Source organism: Crocodylus porosus, unplaced genomic scaffold (assembly GCF_001723895.1).
Source record: "Crocodylus porosus isolate Cpor-Errol unplaced genomic scaffold, CroPor_comp1, whole genome shotgun sequence".
Classification (NCBI taxonomy): Eukaryota; Metazoa; Chordata; order Crocodylia; family Crocodylidae; genus Crocodylus; species Crocodylus porosus.
This window is the reverse complement of record NW_017728949.1, coordinates 59,452,122-59,476,417: the sequence shown is the minus strand read 5'-3', so window position 1 is coordinate 59,476,417 and position 24,296 is coordinate 59,452,122. Positions and strand designations below refer to the sequence as shown.

General features: G+C 48.0%; 1 protein-coding gene across 2 annotated transcripts in view; it reads left to right on the top strand.

The window, feature by feature from the left end:
* Positions 1-24,296, top strand: part of SEMA5B (semaphorin 5B) — a 244,427-nt gene that overhangs the window by 128,065 nt on the left and 92,066 nt on the right. For both annotated transcript variants that reach the window (XM_019554058.1, XM_019554059.1), the window contains exon 5: positions 12,765-12,827. In XM_019554058.1, coding sequence (XP_019409603.1) covers positions 12,765-12,827 — 63 coding nt within the window. The remainder of the gene's footprint in view (positions 1-12,764; positions 12,828-24,296) is intronic.

Sequence of the window (24,296 nt, the reverse complement as noted above, 5' to 3'; positions counted from 1 at the left end):
TCATAGTTCCTGTATAATTTGCAGATGACACCAAATTATGGGGTAAAGTGAACACACCAGTGGGCAGGGAACAACTCCGGGCAGATCTGGACAGGTTGGAGAAGTGGGCAGAACAGAGTAGGATGTGAATCAACAAGGACAAATACAAAGTGCTGCACCTGGGCAAAGAGAGCCCCCAGCACACTTCTGGGGGGAGCGGGGGTGACCTTCTCAGCAACACAGCAGCGGAAAGGGATGTCGGTCACTGTTGACTCCGAGATGAACACGAGTCGTCAACGTGACGAAGAGATCAACGAGGCTGACCTCACTCTGTCGTGCACTAGCAGGTGCATGACGAACAGGTCCAGGGAGGTGATGCTCCCCCTCTACGCAGCACTGGTCAGGCCGCAGTTGGACTACTGCGTCCAGTTTTGGGCGCCGCGCTTCAAGAGGGATGCGGAGAATCGTGAGAGGGTTCAGAGGAGGTCACGCGTATGGTCAGAGGCCTGCAGGCAAGGCCCCGCGAGGAGAGACTGAGGGACCTGGATCTCTTCAGCCTCCGCAAGAGAAGGCCGAGAGGGGATCTTGTGGACGACTACAGATTCATTGGGGGGGGACAGCAAGGGATAGGAGATGTTTTGTTCACCAGGGCACCCCTTGGAGTAACCAGGAGCAACGGCCACACATTGACGGAGAGCAGATTTAGGTTGGGCATTAGAAACAGCTTCTTCACAGCAAGGGTTGCCAGAATCTGGAACGGGCTTCAGGGGAGGTGGTGCCCTGGGGGTCTTCAAGGGGAGGCTGGACAAGCACCTGGCTGGGGTCGTCTGGCCCTAGCGCTTTTTTCTGCCCAGGGCAGGGGGTCGGACTCGATGATCTGCTAAAGTCCCTTCTGACCCTAATATCTATGAATCTAAAAAAATACCATAACTTATCTTTATCTAATACCCTCTCCACTTTTAGCCAGTTCTCTATGGCGTTAACCATAGCATACATTCAACACTGGCTGCACATGCGTGTGTTTTAGTTGAGGGATTTTTCTTTTACATTCTGCATAAAGCAGTCCTGGTTCAGGGACCCCACCAAAAGTTAGATTAGGCAAAAACAGACTTTTACACATTGAAGACCAATAGACATGTCTGACAGATGCACTGGTTTGGTAAACTAATAAATGTTCCCTGGCAGCGCTTCCAGCTCAATCATTGCCGTGTTTGCACCCGACAGCAAAATGAAATGGATTATAAACAACAGGAAGCGAATGTCACCGCCTGCTCTTTACACAAGGCGAGAGAAATGCAGAAAGGAAGTATGAAAACACCCATTCAACTCCTGGCTTTATGCAAACAACCCGCAGGCCTCAGTCTCTTGCAGGCCTGGCTCCTTCTGTCCAAACTCAAAGTTTAGCCTGTTTCTCTTGACATCTGCTCATGGGGACCATGGCATCAGCTCAAGCTTACCGTGGCTGAAGATTAAGAAGGTTCACCCGTCGCCGACCCATAGGGTTAGCATGATTAAGGAAGACCAGAGCAGTGAAGCCAGCATATTGGCCCCAGCCACCATTGAGTCTCTAGCCTCACTGGCCAAGTAGCCGTTTACGTCTAAGTGAACTGGGAATAGCTTTTGGTCTGAGTCTGGAGCAAGCTCATGCCTCTGGAGCTGCAGTCAGGGGCCTTCACGGGTCAGCCACAGTGCCACACCACCCTGGCAAATGCAGAGCGTTTAATCTGTCTGAATCCGAATTACTCCTCTCTTCTTGGCTACTGTAGCAAAAGGCCATCATCCTGCCTGTCATCTAGGCCCCAAGTCTAGACATCATCTTTGACTCAGGCCTAACAGCTCTAAGAGGTGGTCGCCCTATCCGCATACCCAGCTGCAATTCTTGCCCTGGCCTTTGTCACCTTGCAAAATAAAAACCCTGAAAAATAAACTTGCACCCATGCAGAAACAATGCTATAAAGATCACTTCAGCTGCCCATGGCTGTGACCTATGGCCATCTTTGCCTTGTGTAACTGGCTCCCCAAATATTATCTTCATTATCCTTCTCCATATCCCTCCTTAAAATGCTCCTCTGCTGCGAGGGCTGCAAAAACTTGATAACAGCTGTGCTGTTGATGGACTGAAACCATTGCCTCTCAAGCCAGTCAGTACTCTCTGTTACTTCCTTGTGCTCCTGGGTCTCTGTCTGCCCATCTGTTGGCTCTTGCTCTCTATTTAGAGGGGAAGCTCTTTGGGGCATGGATGTCGCTCCATGTTTTTACCCCAGTGGGGGTTGTGGTCCATGAGTGGGGCGCTTGGGCACTAGGGGAATACGAGCCATCCAACTTAGTTATCAGATTCTGCTCTTGATAGGAGTCAGTGCTTGGTTATAGTAGATTTCTACCAGGATTACCAAGATTAGCATTAAACCAGCTGAAAGGAAATTGCCTGGCTTAAAATATGACTTTTAAGTAGGCTCTGTCTCTTTAAGGAGGCTTTGGCCCTCCCTTTATAAACTCTGGTTCTGCCTATCTGTCAGGGTCGGTCTGTCTGTCTGTACACGCACGCACGCACATTTTAGTCTTTTGTATCTCAGTCAATGAAAGCCACAAGCAGCTGAATCCCAACACCCAAGTTGTACCCGTGGATGTTTATCATTTACTTTACAAAAAAGTTTTTAATCTAGGTGTACACTGTTTCGGTTCTCGGGGACCAGAAATAAGGTTGTACTTGGTATCAAATGCTCTGTAGTAAAGCTTTAGACAATCGTCTTTAATAATAAAACCTTGTACTTGCACGGCGCTTTTCATCTGAATGCGCTTTAGAAGCCGTGAGCTATTAAGCCTCACACAATACCTCTTTCAGATAAGGAAACATACAGTCTGGTGGTGTAAATTCCTACCTGAGGCTGCGGGGAGATGGAGGTGTTTGATATATAGGAGCCTGGTGTTGTTCAGTGGGATCCAGCTCAGGATGGGCAGAAGTTCAAGGCTCCAGGGTTGTGGCATCTATTTTGCAGGGCGGGGTTGGAAGTCACAGGCCATCGCCTTGCTGCAGGTCACGCGGGAAATCACGGTTGGAATAAAAAGTAGGACTCAGATACCCTTTGCTCTAGCCTTCAAACATGCTGCCTCCTAGATAACAATGATAACGTGCTTGTGAGGCTTTTTGTCATATTACTCATGTTAAAAATGCTCTCCCAAAATACACTTGGGAAGCAGTGGGCTGCGGTGGATGGGGCAGTGTGTTGACAATCAGGAGAGCTTGAGTTCTGGTCTTGACTCCACCACTGACCTGCTGGTTGACCTTGGCCAAGTCACTGCACCTCTACTTCTGCTTGCAGTAAAAGAGTACAAGTCAGCTTCTGTCTGTTTTATTGCATGATTAAATCCCACCTCTTTCAATGGAGAGCCGGGCTCCATTCTGCTTTGCATTCTGCACAGAGACGGTGAGAGACAGTGCCTGTCTGGAAGAGCTTATCTACATAGGCAAGAGAGACAAAGGATTTGTAAGCAAAAGTATGCAGGAGTGAAGTAAATGCAACCAGAGAAGCCAAAACTGAGGGCCTGGCCCGTCTTGCTCAGTTCTCGTGGCGATTTGACCTGTTTAAGGGGGAGTTGCTGATTTTTGCGTGCCTCCAGGTCAGGCGAGCCTGAAGAGCTGTGTTGGGGTGATCACATTTCTCGCTGTAATAGGCCTCCAGTGAAAAACCATAGGGGACTAGACTGTTCAGCTATTATGGCCGTGTGTAGACAAAACGAGAGGTGTGTGCACACGACACTTCAAAGCAAGCTAAATGCTTTTGTGCCGCTTTAATGGTGTCGGTGTTTGCAGGCCTCAGCAGTGTAGTGTGCATTAATTTCAGCCGTTGTAGGAAATTCGGCGGTGTAATGCACCTTAAATGACTTGGGGTGCAGCAAACTAAAACTCCTTTGAGACGTTTTAGTTGGCTGCCCCTGCAGCTGTGGAGCGAAGCACTGGGCTCCGTGCAGCTCCGTGGCTCTGCAGGCAGCCCGGCAGCAGCCCGGGAAGGCAGGCTCCCCCCAAGAAAAGTGGCGAGGCTGATCTTTTTATTCCCTGCCCCCTCCCCCTGAGCCTGCCTGAGCTGCGCAGGGGCCTGGTGCTTCCCTCCGTGGCTGCGGTGCCCCCCGGGACTGCCCAAGCTGGGTGCCTGTGGGTGGAGGCGCTGCTACCACGAAGGGAAGCACCAGCCCCCCCCCCCCAGCCCGGGGACTGCTCCTCCTGCCGGCAGCTTGTCCTCCCCTCCTGACCAGAGAGGCAGGTAAGTTAGCAAGATGTGTGCACGACACGGGGTTTTAATCAGCCCTAAATTGAATTTAAAAACCCACCGCTTCCATTTAGGGCGCCTGTTTTGTCTACACACACCCTATGTGTCTTACTGATCCAGTGTAAGCTTTAAATGTTATTTGACCCCAGCAATCTTTGCTGTCCAGAGCGGGGGCAGAGGAGGCGGACCCGATGATCTCACAAAGTCTCTTCCAGCCCTAATGCCCATCCTTTGGACGACATGTGCCTTCCCCTAAATACAAAGTGTGTGTTATTCTGATTTAACTGAGGCTGGTATGAAGCAGGAGTCACACACATCCAAAACCAGTGTCAGAGCAGAATAAGGTGCGCTGTCCTAATAAGTTATTTCTATGTACAGCAAAAGGCTGCTGGATTATGGGCATTTAGGCCCACTGATCGTTTTCCTTCCTTTCTTTTGGGCATGTGCCTGCCCACCGCATCCTGAATGTCACATTTGACTGTCTCAGCATCTGCAGGTGGCTAGTAGCTCATAAGGTGAGACCAGCTGCTTGTGGAAGAGCTGTGCCGTCTCGCTGATATGTGCTCATGCACGGCATGGTTCATTTAGATCAGAAACAACATGTACAGCTTGCATTTCATTGCATCCTAAAGATTCAGAGATCATTTAAGAAAAATCAATTAGCAATTGGATTGGATACAGTGCTGGTCCCCCCTCTGCACTCCTGCCACCATCAAAAACTAATTTGCTCAGTTCCAAGACCATTCTTCATAGGCGTCACAGTAGGCAGCGGTGATCTATAATTTGTCCGCTACAATGCACAGGCAATCTGACTATTTGCAGAAACAAAACATCACGGTTTCTTTCAGCACTAGCTATCTGTTCATCAGATTTGCGTATCATGGTTTCAATAAATTAACTGCTATGGAACTTCGGAAGTGGCCCCTAGGGCACCAAGCTACTGTGCTGTATCATTAAGAAGTTAAGATTTCAATAAATTATTATTATTATTTATAGAGTGTTGCAAATGTGCCTGGTGCTTAAGAGACAAAAGCCAACCTTCAAAATAGGGGTGGAAAAAGGAATTTAACATTAGACTTGGTCAGGAGGCCTTTATGGGGAAGCCCTATAGAATTTGATAAGGACAGTATCAGTAGGGTTGTATAAACATGCAAGAGGCTTTTTTAATAGCAGTGTCCAGGGAATGTGGGGTTTTCTTGATCTGGCCTATCGTTTTGTCTTGCAGAGATAACTAATTATAAGTTTTAGAGGGAACCATTTAAAATGACTGTTATTCTTATAAATGTTACAGGATTTTTTCCATCTGGGCAGATCAGCATAGGTGGTGATAGTGCAGACGTGTTTTCTTTGGTGATTGGCATATTGTTTTGAACACAGAAATGGCCTATATAACATAATTGTGTCGTCATCAGTAGTGATCTACGGGCTGCATTTTATGCAACTGCAGTTTTCATGGTGAATGTTGAACAAAGGCGCTAAGGTTGGGAGTCGTCAGGGGAAATGCACTGGGTCCTGTAAGCAACACTTTCCCCGAAAGACCTGATCCTGCTCTCAGCTCTGCAAAATGCAAAAGTCCAGCTCTTTCCAGCCAGGCACTCAGACACGTACTTTAGTTGCACCAAAGCCAATGGACCCAAGCAATACACAGTGCACTCTGTTGAATTATGGCCTGTGTGAAGCACTGAGCTCCCTTCACTCCCGCTGCCTCCACTGGGTATGGAGAACCTTCATGTCTTATAGTCAAAGATTTGCAAATGTAAGCGGTAAGAAAAGCAGCCCGGTTATTTTTTCCAGGAATCAAGAATACTAGGAGCTGCTTTTAGATTGTGTCTTTTTTTTGAGAGGTATATTTTGTACCTGAAGATAACGGCCCCCTGTACAGTTATTGGAAGGAAAGATGTGAGTAAATACACAGGGAGTGAAATAACTCTGCCAGCGCAGGTCTCCAGTGCGCAATAACTGTCATGTCACTACACCTCCTGCCCTCCCTGCCTCATGCATAACTCAGAACAGGCTGATGGAGCTGGCAGGCTCCACTGAGGATGCCCTGCATTGAACAGGGAGGGAACCAAAATCACCTCTTACCCCCTGGGCAGACAGAAGAAACTTCCTTTGCACGTTACTGCAGATTGATTGAAACGCTGAGCGCCTGCTGCTAGCAGTCCCTGTAGAGCCCATGCAGCAACACGCTGTGCTCCTACCATTCCTGTTGACATTAATAGGAGCTGAGAGGACTCGGTGCTGTTCAGAAAATGCTAGGCAGTTGCAAAACCAGGCCCCAGATTTGCAGCATGAAACATGCCGTCTCTCTTTTCCATCCACCACCAAATGTAAATGATATAGGATGGTAAAACAAATAACTTAATTGAAATTGGTGCAGTCAGGTTGCTGTCCCCTAACTGTAAGTGCAGTTGTGCGGGACATAGGTTAGATGGTAGTGAGGTTGGTGTCAGATAAGATGGTTTGTAATGAGATCAGTAGAGAGTGGGCGGCCAGGGAGCCAGTCCTGGGCACTGTCTTAGATGGGGCACAGGAATGGCAGCCATCACTGGCCTGGCTTTCGCTGCTTCCCAGGTTGCAGCCCTTGCTTCTTATTCCTCTAAATGAGATACGTTAGACATTAAAAATAGTAGAGGGATTATTATGTGCTTAATCTACTGCATTCAAATGAAATGTTGAATTAATTATACGTGGCTGATCTGGGTATAGATCTGATCCACTGATGCTGGTGAGGACTTTGCTTTGGGGTTTCAAGGGACAGATGAGAAGGGGCTTCTCTAGTGACACAGGCATTGGATCTACCTGTAGGTACTTGAGCAGCTGTACCAGCAAAGCTCGCCCAAAAGGAGTGTGAGGGGTTCCCATGGGCTGGACAGCACTAGGCAGGATGGATTATCCCGTATTACTGAATGAATTCGGAACTGGAGGCAAAGATTGCAGTTGGCCTGTGTAAACTATTAAAACAGAGTCGAAGCCTGACTCGGTTCTGAACTTTGCCACCGTGACTTGTTTCTGCGGTACTTGTGTTTCGCCTCCATTTGGTTTCACCGTGTATTGGCGCTTCCGACTCGGATCATTCATTCTTCTCCCTCTCGTGACTTTCGTAAAGATGCAGGAAAAAATCTTCAGAAGAGAATCGTGTGTTCGCAGACACCCAAACTGCAAGGGCGAAGGTGAGAGGAAGCAGATGCACACGAGAATTTCATGAATGGAAACCGCGTTAAAGGGCAACGTAAATCCCCAGAGAAAGTTGCCAGCACTTTTCAGTGCCAGCCGGCACAGATGGGTAGGCTGCTTTGTGCATGCTTTTCAGGGCTATTGTTTTATGCAGTGTCTGCAACCTTAGACTAGTCATTGCGATTCCTCGGGCGGAAGAATCTGGTGTTTCCTTGTTCTGCATATGGACCATGTGCTTGCACACTGGGTCCTGAAAGTATCTGGGCGAATTGACAGCTTAGACACATACCGTATTTTATCACATATCACACACCCACAAATAAAACATGCACCTTGTTCTTGGAAGGAAACACTACCCTTGTCTGTGGAAAGGAGGCTGTAGAAAATAAGACTTTTCTAGAGTCATGCTTGACTATGTGATATAGCGTAAGTTGTCCTGGAAACAGAGAGTGTCCAAGGAGTGTGGCATCCCAGGAGACAGCATGGGTGAGACAAGGAACTTCCTGGTGTGGCAGGGCAAGGCCACAGACCCTTGCAAGGGCAGTAACAAGACTATTATTTCTTCACTGTAAATAGCTCTTTATACAAGTTTCCGTATATAATAAAGTGTTTCTTCCACACCATAAGATGCTACAGAGTGCCTGGAGCACCTCACTCGCCCTCAGCCAGCTCAGTGGCCCTTCAGCCAAAAGCTATTCCCTCACCAACATTTATGGGAGGGTTAACACTGGACTGTGCCTCCGCTCTTTCCAGCTCTGAGCAGCAGCCATCGGGGCAGTTACAAGTCACGGTGTCTGCTTGCACCCTGCTTCTGCTCCAGCAAAGAAAAATCAGCTTCTCTGCTTAAGATGTGTACCCCAGTTTTGGAGGAATGATTTTTGGGGGGGAAAGGCATGTGTGGTGTGTGAGTAAATATGGCATTTCATTTCCAAGCAAAAAGATGGAAGGGGTGAGGGTACTGGGGTCTTTCCAGACAGGAAATGCAAGGGGGTGGGACACTTCTGGGGGTGCAGAGCAGGGGAGGGGTGAAATGCTGGTGTCTCGAGTCATCCCTGTGCTCAGGCTCTTGATATACTACTAGTAGGAGAAAATTCCCCTTTTCCTGTGGTTCCTATGCTTCATTCTTGCTGCCAGTTTCAGTTGTTTTACCACACAGGTTGTCCTCCTACATGGTCTCATACCACATTGGTCCAGCAAACTGTTTCAGGAGGTACAGAAATAGCCCCGAATACGTTTGCCAAGGCTGGGGAACCTAAATAGCTCTGACAGCTGAGGAAGATGAGTGAAATATTCAAGCTGATCACCAGACTGGATGGACAGGAGCACGCCGCTGAGCTGGTTTGTGGCTCAGCCAGTGGTGCAGAGGAAGCTTCCAGCGATGAACTGAAATTAAGATTTTGGTTTTGACTTTTTGGGGCTACCAAAAATACCTGTCAGCCTGGCTGGCAATACACAGTGCGATTAGGCAGTGGAATGAGAGTGTGCAGTGCCTTGCCCTGCCTTGATACTGTGCAAACTGAAGTAGGTATCGGTACCTCTGAGCTGTATGTACACAGAGGGTGTGTCTACATGTGCATTTATGCTGGCTTAAATTTGCTGCACAGTAAGTGGGAATAGGTTGGTGTCTACACGTGCAGACAACCTGGGACTAAGTTTAGTCCCAGGTCAGAGTAAACTGCCATATGCCCCTGTGGCCACCGGGGGGAGCTCCAGGCTCCAGCCACATGACTGCCAGCACTTGGGACTAACTTTAGTCTCAAGTTGAAGCCAGAAGCGGCCAGTCAGCCCCCTAGTGGCTAGGCAGACCAAGCAGGGTGGCCCTCTGGGTTACTGTACAGTAATGCATCTACAAGTGCATTACTGTGCAATAACTAATTGCACATAAATTACATGCTCAAGTCCATGTAAGTCACCATATTTACTGCTCAGTATGGGCATGCATGTGTACATGCACACCCATGCTGTGCAGTAATTTCAGTTAATGTGCAGTAAATGTGCATGTGCAGACGCGCCCAGAGAGTGCCAGATGTGTGTGATTTGAGTACGTGCTAGACCCCAAAATACATTCATCCTCTTGGCAAACTGATTGAAGAGACTCCAGGAAGTCCTGGGAGGGAAAGCTAGCTAATGCAGAAGGGCTGACAAGATTGAAGGGAGAGGAGGAAGGGTTTCCTAAGGGGCATCTGGGAGAGGGAGACTTGGCATGGAAGGAGAGACCAGGAACTTGAAGCCACCTGACACTCAACCCAGTCAGATCACTCTCTGGTGGGGGAACCTTTGCCCTGCTAGCAGAGTTGTACCACCCCTGGTGAGTGGAGTGTGGTTTCTGCACCTGCCTGAAGGTGTGTGCAGATAATTGTAGGCATAGCCTTAAAATGGCTCACTCACCATTTGCAGGGAGTGTGAACAAAAACAGAGACTTATCAGGGCACATCAATGAGGCCTAAAGCAGCTGAGATGAAAGAGGGGACTGGGAAATGCTGAGGAGTTGAAAGAAGAGGGCTGGCCAGGCCAGGGCACAAAGCAGAACAAGTAGAATCCAAAACTGCTCGAGAGATGGTGACTTCTGACCCCTTGTGGGACACTTTATTGAGGCTTGATCCAAAGCCCAGTGAATAGGCTTTGGGTTACACCCGTGGTGCATGTTCATGCCTTGATGTATAATTATTCAAACATACCCCTGCTCCTTGGGTTTTCAATTCTATTTTTATTAGCGACAAGGTGCTCTGGGTTCTGCTTTGCACGGTCATTAATATGCTCTTTGAGTCACTGGAGGTCACTGGAGTTACTCAGCCCTCAAGCTGGTGCCTCATAACCCACCTGAGACATGTATGCTGGCCTTGTAAAACACGCCCTAGCCTGCCTTCCTCCTCTAATTATCCTCTCGACTCAAATGAAACTTGCATTAACTAATGGTGCAGTCACGGACAGCATGTTCCTATAATTTGATCTATCAGCAAAAGCTCCTGTTATTGCTAGGCTCATCAGGTAGCTTGTCAGGAGAACCTAAGGACAGTGTTGTCAGATAAAAGGGAAGGTTGTGTGGGGGAGAGAAGAGGAGGTAACCGAGCCCTGACACATACTGTGCTTGTGGCATGCTTGGAGCTTGGTCGGGAAGGTGTTCAAAAATAGAGAGACTCTTCCATGGAGGGCTGCATTCTGCAGTCCCAAGAGCTCAGGGTATTTACTGAGGGTTGGCATCAATTGCCAAAGTCGCCAGTGATTTGTGTGTGTGTGTGTGTGTGTGTGTGTTATCCTGCTAAACCAAGGCTGTAAGGGAGAGAGGGGCATTCCTTGAAAGGAGGGGTGTGGTGTCGTCAACCAAGCTATCGGTTTCTTTAGGGTTTGGGGCTTTTTTAGGCTTGTCATATACTGCTTGGAGCATAGGTGATGTGCGGGAGGGCATGGGGGGGCATGTGCCCCCCCCCCCCGGGATTGGCCGCTGCCAAAGCTGCTGGCAACTTCTGCAGGCAGTCGCCGCTCACACCTGCCGCCCCCTCTCTGTCAACGTGGCACTGGCATCTGCAGGTGGTGCCCGCTCGCCGCCATGGTGCCCCCCTACTCTCAGGAGGCACCAGTCATTCATGGCTCGGAGGGCAGAGGGTGTTGCACCTGGCTGATTTGATGGGACAGAACAAGCCCCTGGGATCCCAGCACTGCTGAACTGGGGTGCTAGACCTTGGGAGATTTAGGGGGGTTGCCAGCTAAAAAGCCACCCCCAAATTTAATGAACTGTTACTTCTCCCTGCCTCAAATGGCATCCTAATCTCATGGTATATTGCTAAACTATCCCTTACAGTGACAGCTATCCTGAGGCTCATAAAAAATACCTCTGAGATGCAAACATTTGGCCTTAAGAAGGGGCCAAAATACATTAAATGGCATATATTTTCCCACACAGGCCCCAGGGAAGATCTCGTGCCTTCTTTCCCCCATACATGCACACTTATGGACTTTTCAGTACACGCACACTCATACAAATCTTACTTCAGGCTGTCTGCAATGAACCAGCTCCTCTGCTGTTCATGTCTAAAGCACAGGTTTCAGGAACGAGATATAAACATTCCCAAAGACTTCCCTGCAAAGCATATAACTGTGGGTGCTGCATGGTGCTCCCTTCCTTCCCGCTTCCAGTTTTGAGAAAGTATTTTTGTGGAACTGGGGAAAAAATAGATTCCCTTTTCTCTCCAGGCTCCCCTCTGCCTCCTGCAGTGAACAGGATTTATCATGTGTCAAGGGGACAATTTTTGTGGAAACGCAGAGTTAAAATATTGACAGTGGCCAGAAAGCCGAGGCAAAGTTCAGATCCAGACCGAACTTTAGAGACGTTTCCTGTCTCTGGAATGGGCTGGAAAAAAAAAATCTGGCTCTGCTGGTGGGGGTTGGATCCATATCTGAACTCCATGTGCCTGGCCTTTCTCTGGTGAGCAGGGCCCTTTCTCTAACCCTGTGAATGATGCATAGTATACATGTGTGTGTATTTTCACCTCCCATTTGTAAAGTGAAGAGCAGTGAGTTGAATATATTAGGTCTATTTAAAATAAGGGCTGGGAGAAATGCAGGGGGGAAGAACTGTAGATGTTATTTAATCATTGCTCAGTTGCTGGTGTTTTCAAAGCAGGAAGTGGCTCTGTCTGGCAGTGTTTTGCTGGTTCTGACTTTTCTTACAAAGGGTGGAGAATATTCATTTCTAAACAGACCTGAGTGACCCTGGCGTCCAGTCCTCAGCCGGTATAAATTAGCGTAGCTCCATTGACTTCAGGGCAGCCTTGCTGTTTTATGCTGCAGCTGGACATCTGGTCCAAGATATCCAGAATCCTTAGCTTTACTAGCCTATCCCTGGAAACCTCTGTCTCATTTTATCCGGTAGGTTTTGTGACCAATACCAGGTTGATTATTGTGGATGTACTTTTTAAGAATGCTAACAATTTGTGCAAAACTACTGTTGAAAATCCAAGGTACTTTATGCACGTGGCGCTTTAACATTGCACTGTACCTTTAAAAGGGGCAAAGCCTTGGAATACAGGGCTGGTGTATTGGACCCTTCCACTTGAATTATAATCAGATATTGTATTTTCATGCAAATCAAAAGCTGTTCTCTGTTAATGTGTTAGTTGCCTGAACCTCTGGACATTTCATGTGTTTATCATCTGGCTGCTCTACGAGCACAGCAAGAGCTCTGCGTACGACATTTTGTTTACTGCCACGGTGTTTGCCATACATCGAACTGCGTAACTCGACTTGAGCTGCTTGCTCTGGTTTCTTTGAGTCTCCAGATGTGGGTTAGCCAAGAAGCAATAGTTCACGATCTTATCATGTGACTTGTGCATTTTGGTTTCCCAGGCAACAGAATGGGGCTCAGATGAAGACACCAGGAGGTCCTGTCAGAGTAAAGGAAAAACCGAGGTAAGTTTCTTTTTGGTATAAAAAGGCGGCAGCTAAATTATTGACTTCACACCCTTGAAAAAATACACTGGGGACCCCTGACGCCAGCTCCAGTTTGCAAATGGGCAGCATTTTTAGGGCCACCGCAACAAATACGTAAGTTAAATAGCACAATCGTTTCAGTGCTCTACCCCCCAACACATCTTAGTTATTAGATCTGCTTTATATGAAATTTAAAGGTAATTCACTGCCAGAAGGGAAGCAATTTGTAACAAACCAAGGAGCAGACTGGTGGTGGAACGGGACTAGCGTTTCGCTGCAAAGCGGCGGTTGATCAGGTCAGCTTACTCTTAAGCAGCAAGTTGCTGGATTGCAGCCACATGGGCTTGTGTTTGGTCTTAATTACAGACAAGCACATGTTTTTGTCTAATTTACTCAAATTGGAGAATTTAATCCAAGGACACAAAACAATTCTGTACAGCGGGACCATCGCTGAGTTCTTTATGAGATCGGTTCAGCCTGCAAGAAAGCAATTCAAATCAACAGCAGTTTGGCTCGAGACCTCGCATTACAGGCCTTCTCAATTCGTAGGTGTTTTGGAGCCGAGCCCAGGTCTGCGTCCACCCCATGTTTATAAAGGGTGAAAACAAAACCCAGGATTTGAAAGCCAGGAATGAGCATGTGAAGTTTATTGTTACCAGGATTGCAGTAGCACCTGTAGGTGCAACTGAGATGGAAGCCCTGCCGTGTTAAGTGCTGTACATACGTATAGTAAGAAACAGAGCGTACTGACACAGGGTAGGAGAAATGAAGTATCTCAATCCTGGTTTATAGACAGAGAACTGAGGCCCAGAGCAGTGGAGTTGACCAAGGTCACGTGGAGTCTGTGGCAGAGTCCTAGTAGCCATGAAATCAGGTTATCACGTTCCATTTGCTATCTCAGGGCATTTTTATGTGGTTTGGGATGCGGCGCTTTAATTAGCAAACTGTACTAATTAAAAGTGCCTGCATGTCCCATGTATCGGTGTCCCCACGCTGCACAAATGGCAGTAGGGTGCATATCAAACATGTTTTATTTCAGAGTGCCCTGCCGCCGTTTTTTTAGCATGGGGATGCTAATACATGTGACGTGAAAGGCTGCTGGAGCGTATCCATTTCTGTGCTCCAGCAGACTTGATTAATAGTGGTGCAAAGATTAATTGAGTCTGCTCCAACATGCTGGATTTCCAGCGTGTCAGAGCAGGCTCCCCACACATCTATAGGAGCCCTCAATGTTTAAGCACCTAATGTAAGTTGGCCTGAATTTTGCATTTGCACCAATTCTGACTTCCAACGATCACATCCATGCTAAGCTAATCCAAACAAATGACCTTGGGTATCAACTAGTGTTCTATAGAGGCCATTCGTTATATCCGAAACTTCTTGTGAGTAAATGAAATATGTAGCCAGCCCGGTGGACTCCAAAATGACGGGGAGAATTACAAAAATAAAATAAAGACATTAGGAACTCTTTTCAAGTTGGATCTAAAACCTTCAACGCTTCTATTTTAAAACATACGTGCTCAAGTAAGTGTGTTGCTGTGATCACCCATCATGGAGTGTGTGCAACTAAAATGGTCTTCCATTGTTCAAGAAGGATTTGAATTTATAACCCAGAATTATTTTGTCAAGACACGGATGATACCCAATGTGAAGCTCCATGCACTTGACTGAACACGTCCCCTAATAATTTCAATTTATCTTTTTCACTGTCATGCCAACTGAAAGTGCTGGCCTGAAAGCCTCTTCCTGCTGCCGCCCCTGCCTCCACAGATCGCGCTGCAGAGAGTGGATTAAACATTTCAGAAAATGCTCGTGGTCTGAGCAGTGGGATTTATGCTGGTGATGAGCCAGTGCAGTGAGATATCTAGTGGGCTTCCCTTTGCGGGTGCATTTTGGAGCCACCTTAAGTTTATTTGTGGGCAGCAGTTACTTACATTGTGGGGTGATTCTTGATTCTGTTGGAAGCAGTAAATGGGGAATAAAGGCACGGCCTCATGCTCTGATAAAAGGACGGTGAGGGAGGAAGGAGGGAGCTTCTGGTTAGGGGCTACCTTGAGACTCTAAAGACCTTCCCTTCCCAGCTTACGGCACAACCTCGGGAAAGTCGCCTCCTCTCTGCTTTGATTCCCCATCCGATCGTGGGGACGGCAGCACTGCCCAAGCTCACATGGTTCTTGTGAGAATAACCATTACCTGGTGCTCGGATATTATAGTGTTGCACCTTGAATACTGATTCACTCTGTCAGCGTGGGGCTGTTACTTGCCCATCTGGGTTTCTTTGCCTTTCTTAGTCATGGATTTATTGATTTACATTTTTGAGATGGGATTTCCGTAGCCAGACAAGCTACTGCTATGCCTCAGTTCCCATCTCTTGAGTGTCTAAAACAGATCCCTTAGCAATATAGGGTGGCAGCCTTCAGTCCTCCTGGATCATGGGAGATGCACGACTATCAATGCATATGCCCAGGGAGGAGTTTTTGGAGTGGTGGAGACTGCCCAGACTTTCCATCCTCCCTTTAGACCACTGCGACAGAATCCAAAGACCAGACTGGGGGTCGGACCTGATGGTCGGTTTAGGTCCCTTCCAACCCTAAGTATAAGTACCATGACTGAGTCCAGATGTTTGGTGTATACATGTCTGGGAATTGAACCCAGGTCTCCTGTGAACTGCAGGGGACTCCTGCAATATAGGGAGTTTCCTCCAAAAGCCCCTGGAATTTCAAACTATGGGAAGTCCGCGGTGCAAAGAATAAAAGGCACAAAATACATGTTAACACGCTGCATTGGGCGCTGCCCCTGCCTCCCGGTCGACCATAATTGGCCCTCATCGTTGTAATAACCTTCCACCCAGCCACCTGTGGCACGAGGAGAGGGATGTACTCTTACATTCAGAGGCCAAAAAGGACCATCACATCATCTAACTCATTCGAATTGGAAAATGGACACAGGCCATGGACTTTTACCCGGTTGCTCCTCTGTTGAACCCAGGGACTGGTGTTTGATGGCACTGCATTTCCAGAAGGCATCAGGAGACTGGGAAACCATCACCTCCCGTGCCAGTTTGTCCCAATGGCCTATTAATCTGGCTGTGATGTCCAGGTTGACTGTATCCCCCACAGCTCCCAGCCACTGGTCTTGATTACGCCTTTCCCCACTCGTGGAGAGTCCCTTAGTGGCCAGGATTTTTTCCCTGTGGTGATACTTTATATGTACTGTTGTTTCTGTTGTCTTTTTGACAAGCTAAAAATATTGTGTCCTTAAGCTTCTTGTTGAAAGGAATTTTCTCCCACCCTTGAATAACTTGTGTCTTTTCCTAAACTCCCGCTGAGTTTTCTCGAGTTTTTAAAAAATGTGGACCCTAGAATCTGAGTCCGCATTGGCCTTACCAGTGCATACCCCAGGGGTATAATTGCCCCCTTCTCCTGCGAGCACACACCCATTGATGTATCCAGAGGTGCCAGAAGTATCCCACAGCATCGTTGCATCTTGTGTTCTTAGATGCGTCACCCGGTGGGTGACGTGTTACATCCCGGGGTTGCCTTTATCAATGAAAGTTGTACTCTACTCAAACAATGAAGTCAGATCTGGTTGATAAACCCATTTTGCATAAAAAGTATGGTGACGAGTACTCACTTTTCAACTTTTTTAGCTCTTTATTCACAGAATTGTGTAACCAAACTGGATCCAAACCAGTGAGGGCTTTGTAGGTGAAAACCAGCACCTTAAATTGCTACTTTATTGGTATGCAGTGACGAGCATCAGGGTAATGTCATGCAGACTCTTATTCTGTCTTCTAAATGATGTCACTTTGAGGATGAAGCTAGAATGAAAATGGGTGAAGTGCAGGAAGAATGGATACCATTGGGTCAAACATAGTGAAAAAAAAAAATCCTCTGGTCAAAATATACGAGAGCCTAATGTTCATTATTAGGTGGAGGTGCTTTTCTGTTCACATACCCATCATGAGCCACAACCAGTAATGTTGCCTAGCCCCTGGAGATTGGCAGCTTCCTGAACATGGGGGTGGCAGTCTTGCTCTCGGGTGAGCGCTCAGCTATTCCCCAGCTTTCCAAATTGGCGACCCATATAGAGGCAATAGCATGGAAGACTTCAGTAGAGACTGCTGGAAATGTTGAGCTGCCGATGTCTGGGGCTGTACGGCTTGCAGCAGTGCCAGGAAGAGGGGGACGTAATGAGCTAACAGTGACTGGGGAACCAAAAACCTGACCAAGGGAAACTTCTGAATAAAAGTGTGCCTAGAAGAAACCCCCCTGGATGGTTAGTGGGCTTTGATGGTATTTTTAGTACAGCAGCATGCACCAAGAAGTTCCTGCTGTGGGCCTGAGTTTGGGGGGCAAATCCCTGCCCATACTAAGCTAAGCCCAACTCACTGGGCTTGGGTCAGGGATTCCTGGGTTTCAGGGGACTGAATTATTGAAGACGTTAGTGAAGACACTAGCGGTAGAGCGAGTTATTGTCCATCCCTCGGACATCCAGAGCCATGGAGTGATAAGATAGGGGCACCTAGAGTGCGCCCTCTCCGTGGTTGTAGCCCCATTTGCTCTCCTATTAAATCCCCCACTTTCATCTGGGGGTCATTAAGGAGAACCTGCTTGGGAAATCGTTAGCAAATTCTGCTTGGTAGCTGCTTTGTGCTGAGGGAAGACAGCTTGGCTGGGACGCAGGCGGAGCTGATTAATGGAACTGTTTGTCTAAGGAAATAAATATAAATATCTGAAAGTGTATTAATGAGAGGCTTGGAAGGTGGTGATTTTTTTTTTTAATCAAAAAGGCAAATTAGGATGATCCACAGCAAATGCATTCAGTCTGTTTGCTGCTGTCTGGAGTGGAAGGTCCTTGAAGGAGGCAGCAGGGTGTTTTGCTGGCTAGTGCTTTGTGGCGCGCTCTGCCACGGGCGATAGAGCTGGTGTTTGGCAAAGGGGCTCTATAGGAGAGTGGCATTCATGGAGAGGAAGACGGTGCAGGGTTCGATGCTGAAGCCCTGGAGGAAGAAGAGGCCAGAATTTGCCCTTTCCCTTCCCGTGCCATGACTCATACACAGAGGTCAGGGATAAAGTCCCTAACAGCGTGGGTTTTGCTGGCAGAGCCATAGAAATCACAGAGTATATCTCATCAGGTGTCTTGAGCATACCTGGAGGACTGCATTGTGCTAGGTGCTCCACTTAGAGATAAATCAAAACCTACACCCCCCCCCCCAGTGACTTCCCCCAGCCTTCCCACCACCAGAATTACATCTTTCCAAAGCATCTGCACTGGAGTCATGTGTAGTCTCCTAACCAGCCCTGACCCTGACTCATGTGAGGCTTGGCCAGGCCGACAGCAGTCATGCCTACCATCCCAGCAGGGAGGATGGTGTCTCAAATTTATACAGATGCAGATAGCTGCTGAAGCGCGCACCAGCGCGGAGATACCTCCCAAACTCCCTTCCCCATCAAGCGGTGCTCCCCATGCAGTAGGTACAGTCATCAGTATTTGAGAGCAGTTTACAGCGGAAAATTCAGAATCGTGAAATGGGAGAATGGGAAAGGAAAGGTCCTGGATTCTCCCGGCTGTATTTTTTTTCAATCTGCGGTCTGATTTTCCTTTTAATGAATTGGGTGACGCGACTTCCAGAGATGTCCTCAGCAGGACAGGAACGTAGGCTTCCCCATCTCGAATCTAACTCATGTCTGTCTGGTCCAGTGTCTTGTCTTCTGCCGTGGGCAAAACCTCCGCTTCAGAGGAAGGTGCAAGAAACCCTGCAGTGGTGGTCGCGGCAATTTTCCATCACCCCAACTTTCCAGTTAGAGCCTAGCTTAAATCCACAAGCGTTCTTCTAAAACGATAGCCAGGCCTTTGAAAATAGAGCCTAGATGTTCTCATTTTCCAAAAAATGTCCACTACTTTCTTTTTGTATCCTGTAGAGCTACCCTGCAGTAATGAGTTCCACCAGTTAGTGCAGGTGTGGGCAAAATGCGGCCCACGGGCCGGATGCGGCCCGCTAGGCCATTCTATCTGGCCCATGGGGCCCCTAAAAAACTGAGAAAATTAATATTTATCTGCCCCTGGCTGCCTGCCATGTGGCCCTTGATGGCTTGCCAAAACTCAGCAAGTGGCCCTCCGCCCAAAATAATTACCTGCCCCTGAGTTAGTGGTACATGATGTGAAAATGCAGTTACTTTAGTCCAGTGAAGACCAACCTTTCTGGGCAGGCGTGGCACAAATTAGCTCTGTAACCTTTCTGAATACCACTCCAATCCCTTTCCTCTGCCCATTTCTGCTCTGCCTTCTCTGCCTTAACTTTGTGCTTCCTGCTTGATGTCCTGTTCTCTCTTCTGCTTCCTGCCCTATCTGCTGCTTTGCTGCCTGTCCCCTCCCTGCCCTGCCAAATCCCAAGGTGTGTCTACATGTGCTGTTAGCATGCAGCAGTAAACTCTGGTGCATATCATGCCAGAGTTTATTGCTCCTGGGCTCTGCATTTACATATGTGTCTGGGATCACAGCACACTGAGCCGGGTCAGAGCAGCCCTGGCTGGAAGGGGGCCCAAGGGTTCAGCTTGCCAGCCTGGGGCTGCTATGACCCAGCTCTGTGTGCTGTGGAGGGGCTGGTTGGGACACAAGGGTGCTCCACTGGGGGCTAGCCAGCATGCAGCCCCTGCACCGAAACACTCTTGTACCTCAGCCAGCCACATAGGTGTCTACACATGCGAGGCCATGGAGTAAAACCTCTGCAGCTGGATAGTACTTGTGTTTATAAGTGTTACCTTGGTGCAGAGTGAATTAGTTTCCTGTGGCCTAACAGGGCTGCAAGTGTAGACACGAGATGTTTAGTGTGAAGCGAATGAGTGCACTGCGCAGTGGACGTCTCCTGTAGATGTGCCCACAAAGAGGCTGCCCCTGCAGGTTGGGCACCCCTGCTCTCAGCCACAGCCAAAACCTCGGTGGTAAGAAACTGCTCCTGGTGTTCGTTTTCTCTGCCGTGTGCCCAGCTGCATCCCTTTCTCCTCATAACCCCATCTTGGACCCCACCACAAATGAATGTTCTCCTTCCTTGTACTTGAAAGACTCTGCGTTTCTTTGTCAAGGGTAGCATGTCATCCGGGACAGACCCTTTCCAATTATGTCATGTTTGTATTTTTAAATTGTGATAGATGAGCTCATCATCTCAGTGAACCAGGAAAAGAAGCCAAATGGCAGACCCCGCTCCAGTGATTTATTCAAAGTGAGGTCCCAATTAAAGGACTTCTTGTGTATGGTTAGGCATTCAAAGAAAAATACACCTGTACAATGAGATTAAGGGTTTAGAAGATTTCAAAAAACCCCTGTGCTCAGAGGTGACAGATAAAATGACTTGGGAAGCATCTGCAGGAGTCTTATTCTCAATATGTTGAAAAGTGCCTTTTGATTTTTGTCTTAAACAAAACCCAGCAGGAGTCTCAGTCCCTCCTTTTGCTAATGCCGCTTGAGGGGAGGTAGAGGAGAGGTACCACTCTTTGTGTTTTTGGTTTGAAGCCTACTTGGTGACACTTCAAAGCAACTTGTAATATGAAAATGCTAGAACAAGGCCTGCTCTAAAATACTTGGGTTGATCTTACATCATTTGTAGGGTCTCCCCCTTTCTCCTCCCCACAAAAAGTTGAAAGTCAATTGTTAGAACAAATGGAATAAAATAGCATGGTCTCTAATGGTGGCAGCGGTTAAAGTGATGGGAGCCTGGCCCTTGCTGTCAGAGAAGTTGTGTTCTGGAGTTAGATGCCAAATTATTCTTGCTTTCTAGGACATTGGGAATTGCTGTGTTGGATCAGACCAGAGATTCCTCTTTGACAGATGCTTCCAAGGCCAGAAGCAAGATCCCCAATGTGGGGAGTGGGGAGGAATTATGGACTAGCTGGCTGGTAGAAGAAACTTCTTTCTAACTAACCTCAGTTAAAAAGTGGTTTATTCTTTGATCATTAGGCATGAGAGCCGATACCTGTTCTACCTTATCTTTCAAAATAATCCCGTCTAACATAATAGTGGCCGTTTTCATTCATTGTATATCCAGTCCTATTCATTTTAATTGCTGCTAACCTCTTGGCCTAAATCACGGCTTTCAGTATTGTGCTCTGTGGGTGGACCGTGCCTAGGCTGACCTGGGCTGGCAGCATGACCAAATATCATGATGGAAATGTTGTGTCATGGCACAGTTGGGGCCCAGCTGTGGGATTCAGCCAGACCTGCCTGTAGCAGGGCTTGTTTTGTATCTAGCTGGTAAAGCAAATAACACCAAATAGCCCCTATTTTCTAAAAGTGTTTATGATCACAATGCTGGCTCGTAGAGGCTTCAGGTTAGAGCTGGTTATTCTGCAGCATTTGTGAGCTCCTTTCATGCACCAGTCTCCCAGATAGCTTGTACATGTGACGGGGGTTTAGCCCTCGGGGTTTTATTATGTGGCCCCTACATTGAAATGGTGGGTTTTTAATTGAAACCCACCATTTCAGTTTTCTATCACGTTATGGCGAGGGGCCCAATCCTTTTTTTTTTTCCCGGAGCTTGCCTGTGCCCGGGTGGTGAGCTGCTGGTGGGTCGAGCATCCCCTGAGCTGTGGGTGGCCCTGGTCCTTCTCTCTGCAGGAGCGGTACCCCCCAGGGCCAGCTGGGTGGGTTGCTAGCAGGTTGGGTGCTGCCCCAGCTTGGAGGCAGCACCCGGCCTGATCCAGGGCAGCTGGAGAAGACAGTGGTAATGGTGCACGGGGTGCTGGAGTCCTGGGTGGGCTCATAGAAATGTTGGATCGAGCACCTCTAAGCTGGGGCAGCACCCAGCCAGCCAGCAGCCTGCCTGGACTCTGTCCCCGCTGCTTTCTCCTGCCACCAGCAAACCTAGCTGCACTCCTGCCACCTTCCCGCACTGCCCCAGGGGCAAGCCAACCCATTCTTGGTTTGTCCCAGGCATCCTGCCAGCTGCAGGAGACTGCTGAAGGCAAAAGTGGCAAGGGGACCAAGCCTTTATTTCTGTGGGGCCAGCGCACCTCTCCCACAGTTGCGGGGTGAGCTGACAGCTGCATCATTGCAATCTGCATCACTGCAAACTAAATTAAATCCCGATGTAGTTTAGTTTGCAAGGATGTAAACTCATTTAAAACCCCCAAAAGTCTTGCATGTGTACAGCATGACACCATTAAGCCACAGGAAGTGACATTTTCATCACTTGTACATGGTAATGGCGCCACGTGTACAAGCGCCCCCACTGTTCCCAGTTACTCTGCAAGAGAGCCGTGTATCAAAATCAGTCACAGATTAGTTTCCTGAGTACACACCCTGTTTAAACTTCATTTGGCTGTTGAGAAACCCTTGGTGTTGATCTATAGGATTCCGAGGGCTGGGCTCACCCCTTGAAAGTCACATAGTGGCACAGCATTGGTGTTGCTGAGAGCTGTGCGACTGCAATTTAGGCAGCCGGGTGGGTCATCCGCTTCCCTAGTAGGTAGTGACGAAGAGTCCAGTCTGTGCACTGATCCATTTGGTCTGGCCAAGTTTTGGGGGATACAGAGAGAAGGCCGTTTGTTCCCAAAGGGACTGGGGAAGAGCGGCTCTCATGTAAACGCCACCGAGAAGGTTTTAAGAAAAGTCACTGGGCAAGCTAGAGAATCCAAAAGTTTCGGCACCGCTTTTGTTTTTGCTGGGGACTTGCTCATTATGCAGACTGAGGCAAGTGGCAGCGTGGGTGCAGCCTTGAACATTGTATTAATACACTATTATTTTGGGCGGTGTGTAGGTGGGAGTTCTGTTTGGCAGCTGGAATAAGGGACTGGAATTCAAGACTCCTCGCTCTTTTCTCTGCCAGCAGCTCTGTAGTAGTGACCTTAGGCATGTCCCTTAAGCTCTCTTCACAGACATGTTTGCACATCTGAAGGAAAGAGGGAAATAATGCACACATACATCAGAGGGGTGGGGTGAGGTGTTAATTAATGTCTTTAAAAAGGCTTTGAGATCAGTGCCTAGAAAGTGCAGTGTTATCACAGCTCCTCATCCAGCAAGGTGAAGCATAGTTATCATCATTAGAGGACCTGCTCGCTTGAGGAACTTGTCCTGATTTGAGGCCATTATATTGTAGAAGTAATTACCACTGCTTTTGCCCCATGCTATTTCTCTGCCTGGCAGTATTCCCATTTTCTTTCTTCTGAGCAGTGTAGAAAACGTCCATTATTTGCCCTAGATTCTGCCTGTTACAACCAATGAAATATTTAGTGGATTCGGTACATTCAATTTTGTGAAAAATACCAGCTGTCAAATGTTTCCATTTTAGCCCACTCTCCATACTAACCACGTTTCTTGCTAATACAGTCAGGAGTGGGCGGGCTGACTCACAGGCCGGGATGCTGTGCTATAAGGCTCAGACCACAGCAGCTAGATCTTCTCCGCAGAGATTCCATAATCTTCCTGCTTCTGTTTTGATAGATGGGCCTGAATTATTTTTCACCTGAATGGGCACAATTGAAAACTGAGCTTCAGTAGGCAAAAATACAAGTCTTTCCTGTTTTCAGCACCCTTATAGCTGTGGGTGGGTCTGGAGCAGGGGTGGGCAAAATATGGCTTGCAGGGGCCCTAACAAATTTAGAAAATATCTGCTCCTGACTGCCTGTCAAAGATGACAGGAAATGGGGGCAGTAGGACCCAGGGGGAGCTGTCAGCAGGATACAGCAGCCCAGCCCCACTCCACCCCCAGCCATTTCCCTTCCTGCCTTCCCCTGCAGTGCTCCAGCACCCCGTGGCTCCTGGCTGCATTCCTGGACCCATGGGAGCTTGGGGCCGCACTGGTACCCCAGGGGTGTGGTGTGTGTGTACCTGTGTGTATGTAGGGAGGGACTGTGTGTAAGTGTGTTCATAGGGTGAGTTCTACATGCACACCCCTCCATACACAGACACTCACACTTCCCTCACACTGCCATACACACAGACCCTCACAAACCCCATACCCACCCACACTCCACATGCTTCCTTACCCTTCCCACTCCCCACACCTATCTACCCCCCACAGACACACCCACATCCTCTCCCACATACCCACACACCCACAGTTCCCCACAAACCTATCCACCCCACAATATACAAGAGTAAGACTTCATTTTAAGCTATTATACAATCACCTCTCTGTACACTACACAAACACATGTAAACCAGGGCAAAAATATTTTTTGTTAAATCAAATTAATGAATGTTGTAGAAGTTCACTTTGTAGAAATATAATTTGGTATTTCTCTGGTTCTGAGATGGTAAAACCCCTTGCTGGGGGCAAGGGGAGGGACTTCTGGTGTCAAAGGTCAGGTGTTAGAGTGATGTAAAAATCACGGTTCGTTTCTTTGGAGGCTCAATGAATAATGATCCTTTAGGCACACATTGTCGGTGAAACAAAAGGTATATATTTGCAAATAGGGTCAGAGAGAGAAGACAAAAGATCAATCACTCTGC